The sequence below is a fragment of the Arachis duranensis genome, chromosome 8 (assembly GCF_000817695.3).
Source record: "Arachis duranensis cultivar V14167 chromosome 8, aradu.V14167.gnm2.J7QH, whole genome shotgun sequence".
Classification (NCBI taxonomy): domain Eukaryota; kingdom Viridiplantae; phylum Streptophyta; class Magnoliopsida; order Fabales; family Fabaceae; genus Arachis; species Arachis duranensis.
In genome coordinates, this window is record NC_029779.3 from 16,078,913 (window position 1) to 16,085,241 (window position 6,329).

General features: G+C 41.5%; 1 protein-coding gene across 1 annotated transcript; it reads left to right on the forward strand.

The window, feature by feature from the left end:
- Positions 1-1,324: 1,324 nt before the first annotated feature.
- Positions 1,325-2,122, forward strand: LOC107460996 (uncharacterized). The gene has a single exon (XM_016079425.1). It carries the CDS (start codon positions 1,325-1,327, stop codon positions 2,120-2,122), a length of 798 nt encoding a protein of 265 aa, XP_015934911.1.
- Positions 2,123-6,329: the final 4,207 nt, after the last annotated feature.

Consider the following 6,329-nt stretch of genomic DNA (forward strand, 5'->3'; position numbering starts at 1 on the left):
TTAATTTTAGTGTATATATAGTATTTTTATTTTAAAATTTATTAGATTAAAATCAATATTCTTTTTATAAGAACTATCGCTAACAGATAACGTGTATTATTACTCATTATTTGAAGGAGTGACTTTTATAAATTTCTATTTTTTATACAAGATAATAAACACAAAATTATAGTCTAGTGATGATGCAAACATGAATTTTGATTCGGTGAGCAAACCGACTCAATAAAAAGTTTAATGAAAAAATTAGCTAATATGTATCTGCTGAAGAGGGGGCAAGAAGTAGCAAATCCAATTAAAAATAAGAGAATGAAAAAAGTTTCATATTGTATCATGGACTATCAAATAAAGAAGTGAGTGTGGATGAATAATAAAAATACGATGGAGAATTGGTTAGAACATCAGAAAAATATAGTGAGAGGTGAGGGACTAAGGCGGAGGTTCAGAGGCTGAGGCTGGTTTGGAGGGCGAAAACAAGACTCACAGGGAGGAACTAAGGCAGAGCTGGAAAGAAGAGATGGCAGAAAACAAAGAAGTTTGGAAATCAGCTGTAGAATCTGGTGCATAGTATAGTGACAAGGAGGATATCTTGGCAATCCTACAGGAGCAAAATAAGGCATTGGCCCTAAAACGGCGACAGGCAAAGAAAAAAGAGAAAATACGAAGAAGTCGGCTAAAATCTCGTAACCAGGTGTGTGCTATTAATGTTAAATGATTATAAGCTCTTGGAATATTAGAGGAGTTGGTGGTGCTGGAAAATTTAGTATGTTAAAGGATCTCAAAAATAAGTTTAGATTAGAAATGTTGGGGTTGATAGAGACAAAAAAAGAGCTGGTGACTAAATTTGATGTTATGCGTATATGGGGTAGAGATGGAGCTAATTGGGAGTTTGTAAGTTCAGTTGGGGCTTCAGGAGGTGTATTGCTAATATGGGATGAAACAGTATTCAAATTAACTAATTGCTATAAAGGAGATAGATGGTTGTGTGTAGAAGGAGTTGTGATAAAAGATAATTTTCAGTGTGCTATTTGTCTGGTATATGGACCACATGTGAGATCAGAGAAGATGGTAGTGTGGGAAGAGTTGAGCTATATTACAGGGTTGTGTTAGGTGCCATTCTGATTTTTTGGGTGATTTCAATGAAATTATGCAATTGGAAGAAAGGAAAGAAGCGACTACCCTATCAGCATCTGTGGAGGACTTTAGAGCTTGGATAAATGATATGGAGCTAGTTGACTTGCCGCTGAATGACCGGAAGTATACATAGTTTAGGGGGAGCTTGTGCAGTCGAATAGACAGGAGCCTTGTTACCTTGGAGTGGTTAGAGATGTACCCGGGGACACGACTAAGAGGAGGTCCAAGAGGTTTATCGGATCACTGCCCGTTGATTATGGAGGAGAGCAGAACATTTGATGGCCCAAGACCTTTTAAAAGCCTGGACTCGTGGTTCACGCATGAAGACTTTCTAAGGATGGTGAAGGAAGAATGGAGGGAGTTAGGTGATATACAATTCCTAGACAAGATGAAAGCGCTGTCAGTTCCAGTTCGGAGATGGCACAAGCAGCATTTTGGGAATATAATTGAGAGGATAAGAAAGTTTGAAGAAGAGATCAAGAAGGTGGATGATATGGTGAGTAGTGGATCGTATGATGGTATAGTGGAGACAAGAAGAAGGGCGTTAGTGAGGTGCTATGAGAAGTGGTACGTGAGACAGGATATCCACTGGAAACAAATGTCGAGGGCTCAGCATGCTAAAGAGATGGATAGGAATACTAAATATTTTCACAATATTGCTTCGGCAAGAAGAAGAAATAACAGAATAGAGTCATTGGTGATTAATGGAAGAGTAATAAGGAATCAGGCAAGAATAAATGTGGCGATTCGAGACTTCTATAAACGCCTTTACCATCAGGAAACCTCCCCAGCAGTGAGCTTTAGAGATGGCTTAGTAAACAGACTGGAGAGGGAGGAAGCTGAAGTCTTAGAGGTGATGCCATCAGTAAAGGAAGTGAAAAATGCAGTATGGGACTGTGAATCTTCAAAAGCTCCAGGAAAGGATGGGTACAACATGAATTTTATTAAAAAGTGTTGGGGGAGATTGGATCGAAATTCACCACAGCGGTGATGAGCTTCTTTGAGCATGCAAGACTACCAGTAGAATCCAATGTCACATGGGTTGCGTTGGCACCTAAATTTGTTGGGGTGAAGGAGATAAAAGACCTTAGACCAATCAGCATGGTTGGTTGTGTTTATAAGGTTATTTCTAAACTGCTGACAAGAAGAATGAAGAGTGTCATGCCAGGGTTAGTTGGAGAATTCCATAGTGCCTTTGTGAAAGGAAGGAAGATACATGATGGCGCATTAATTGCATGCGAAACTGTGCATTGGCTGAAACGACAATGAAAGGCATTAGCGATTATCAAATTGGACTTCCACAAGGCCTATGATAGAGTTAAATGGTGCTTTGTTGATACTGTCTTAGAGAAGATGGGATTCGGCAGTACATGGAGGGCATGGGTTAAGGAGTGTATAAAGTCGGCATCCATCTCTATTCTGGTCAATGGGTCTCCTTCGAAAGCCTTCAAAATGGAGAGGGTTCTTCGTCAAGGCGACCCGTTATCGCCATTCTTGTTTGTGTTGGTGGTGGATGTCTTCAACAGAATGATTGGCGAGGCAGTGAGGAATGGTCGCATATCCCCACTGTTGGTAGGAAGGGATGATATTAAGTCATCGCACTTACAATTTACGGATGACACAATATTATTTTTCCCGCCAGAGGAGGAGACAGTGAGAAATTATAAGAGACTTCTGAGGTGCTTCGAAGTTATGTTGGGACTGAACATTAACTTTGAAAAGTCTAGTTTGATACCAGTAAATTGCAGCCAGGAGTGGACTAGTCGGATGTGTCACTTGCTCGGATGCCAGGAGACAGCCTTACCGGTGAGGTATCTTGGTATTAGCCTAGGAACAAATCCGCGGTTAGTAAAAACTTGGAAGCCTGTAATAGATAAGGTGGAAGAGAAGCTCAACTTATGGAAAGCGAAGGTCCTAAGTAAAGCTGAAAAACTGGTACTCATCAAGTCTGTCATAAACAGTCTACCAGTTTATTACCTGAGCCTGTATAAGATGCCAAATGTGGTTGCCCGAAGAATCATTTCTCTGCAGCGGAGATTCTTCTGGGGGAAGGAGGACGGAAGACCTGGTATGGCTCTTGTGAAGTGGGAGATGATCCAAGCACCAAAGAAGTTAGGAGGGCTGGGGGTGGGTGACGTAGTGGTACGTAATACGGCTTTATTGTTTAAATGGTGGTGGCGCTTCTCAAAGGAGGACTATCCGTTATGGAAGAAGATTGTGTGCTCATGCAATAGACTGAACCCAAATCAGTTGCTGTCTACTCAGACTTTACTAGTGAGAGGGGGCCCATGGAGAGACATATGTCAACTACAAATAAAGAAGCAACAAGTAAGACAGAAAATGATTGATGGCCTTGCTATTGAGGTAGGGGATGGCAGGACCACCAGATTTTGGGAGGATACATGGCTCCAAATAGGAAAATTGAAGGACTCTTACCCGAGACTCTTCTTAATTTCAAGCCAAAAAAAGATCACCAATTGGGGATTGTGGGTTTTGGGATGGGATAGAGTGGGTTTGGCATTTTCAGTGGAGGCGGGAGCTTCACCAGTGGGAAACAGAAACCTTGGATAAGTTGCTTCTTGTCTTGCAATCTGTTAAACTGACAGCAGAAGTGCAAGATAGAGTGGTGTGAAAATTTGATAAGGAAGGCGTTTATACTACTAACTTATTTGTGCAGGTCTTGCAGGAAGCGACTATGGACGAGGAGATCCTGAGTTACAGATTTACAAAAGACATTTGGAGAGGTTTAGTTTCGCCTCGAGTTGAGTTGTTCACTTGGTTTGCTCTGATTGGCCGGATCAATACAAAAGACCGGCTTAGTAGGTTGGGAATCCTGGAACCGAATGAGAATATCTGCATGTTGTGTAAAAAGGCGAGTGAAAGTGTCCATCACCTGTTGGTTGCTTGTGAGTTCTCTTGGTAGGTGTGGTGTGTATGGATCACAGAATTTGGACACGTGTGGACAGCCCCTGGCACCTTGAAAGATCACTTTCAGAGTTAGAGATCCATGCCTATGAGAAAGGAGGTGCACAAGTACTGGTTAGTTGGGTTCTTTTCAGTTATATGGAATATTTGGCTACAGAAGAATGGTGTAATCTTCCAAAACAAAACAGCAGGAGTTGTGGAGTGTGCGACACAATCGATGCTTTGTGCTACGGAATGGTGTGGAACTAGCTCATGTTGATGGCTATGCCGGAGATGACATAAGAGCTGGGTAATAGTTGATTTTTATCTCTTCTATGTTTGCTCCACTTTGAGTGTTGAGCTCCTTCTTTCTTTCAAAAAAAAAAGTGAGAGGTGAGGGATAATGAAAGGCAAGAAATGATTAAGTTTGTTACGAATAGAGTTTATTTTTTCTGAATTTGAAGGTAGGAAATTGTGACGTACCTTTACATCTCAAAATTAATAAACTATTCTTCTTTTCCTCTTAATCAAATTTCACATTGATTCTTCTTTACTGTTATATTCTTATGCAACATTTTATGCTCTTGTTGAGAGGTGTTGTGATGGACGCTGAAACTCCCCTCTCATGATTGAAAGACGTATGCAAGCAAAATCGGTCGGAGATCATTGCATTGCAGCGGAACCATATAGAGACGATGCCGCAACTCTCTAGCACTCAGGAACGGATCGGATCGGTTGAGTCCTTTGTAAAAAACATTGAGAAGATGCTGTGTGAGACTTTGAAGCTGAAATAGGCAGTTCCAGAGCAAGGGACCAACAAAAATTTTTCAGAGTTCACAGGTGAATCCTGTTCCGAGAGTTACCTGAAACTGTAGGTCAATCTCGGATGAGATCTTCTGTGTTGGTCAAAGCCGACGTGTCCGGCAGGTGCACGGCGGCCGGAGCTGGTGTGTCCGACTTGTTGGACTTGGTGGTGGTGCTGATCCTTCGTCCCCGGAGGGTGGGGGGTACCTGCAAGGGACTCCGATGCTTAAGTTAGCAAGGGTATTAAGCAGGTATTGAGTAGAATCAGAGTATGAGTTATACCTAGGTGCTCCAGTGTATTTATAATGGTGAAATGTGGCCTCCTGTGGATAAGATAAGTTAGTTATCTTATCTTATCTTTATCTTATCTTTAAGTGAGGTCATCTTTAAGGGAACCGCCTTTATCTCTATGGGCTTGGGCTGCCCTTGGATTTGGGACGTGTTCCTCTATTTGGGCCCTTTGTTTGGGCTTTCCTATGTCTTGGCCGAGCTCTTTGAGAAGAGGTCGGGTTGTCTTGACCTGAAGAGGTCGGTCGCTTTGTCTGTAGAACATCCTGGGTCGGACAGCTCGACCCAGGGTATGAACAGTGCCCCTGCTTGAGCTGGTCTTCTTTTTTTTTAGGCCGAGTCTTTTACTTCGGTCCTTCTTTGGTGAAGCCGAACTCAAGCATTTTGTCGATTCCTTTGTATCTGCTTTTGAATGTAGAACGTTTACTCTAAAAGACGCACGCTTTTATACCGGCGCTTTTTTGGGAACGTTCGAGGGTTTAATGCTTTTAATTTTGAGCATTAATTGCCCCGTTTCCCTTAGGCTCTTTTACTTTGGATTTTGAAAACCTGAAAACGGTTTCTCTTCTTTTGCTCTTTCGTAACTTCTTTTCTCAGTTCTCTCTACTCTCTGCTTTTGTACTTTCTGTTTTTATTTCGTTGCGGCGTCATTTGGTGTTCTCTGGCACTTGGGATTTTGCATTGGTTCCTGCAACATTTACTTTTGTTCGCATTCTTCGTGAGAAGGTATTTCCAGATTTCGTCTTCCCTCTTTGAAGCTTGCTGCTCTTTTCCAGGTTGGTACTAGCTTTTCTTGCTTTTTCCGTAGCTTCATTTTTAACTTTGGTGAGTGTTCTGGTTTTGCATGTTTGAAAGTTTGGATCTTTTTTTTTGCGATCTTTTATTTGTTGCTTGTGATGTGCTTCCTTCTTGTGGTTTTTTCTTGGAATTTCTGTTGAGGCTTCCTGGGATTTTACTATTGCTTTCTGGTTGCTTTTGGTACTGGTGGAAGATCCGTATCTGTTTCTTACTTTTGGAGATTGCTTCCTGTCTGATCTTTTTCAAAAAGGTTGCATCTTTAATGGTCCCATGCTTTGTTGCTTTGGGAATGTTTTTGTTTGATAGGCTTTGTAATCATTTGCTGTGTTTTTCTTTGATGAAAAAGCGCTTTGTTGTTTTGAATCCTTTTTGAGAAATGCTGGGATGTAAGCTGTAGAGTATTT

Coding starts and splice junctions, on each gene's coding strand:
- LOC107460996 (XM_016079425.1), top strand. CDS start 1,325: ATGTACCCGGGGACACGACTAAGAGGAGGTCCAAGAGGTTTATCGGAT.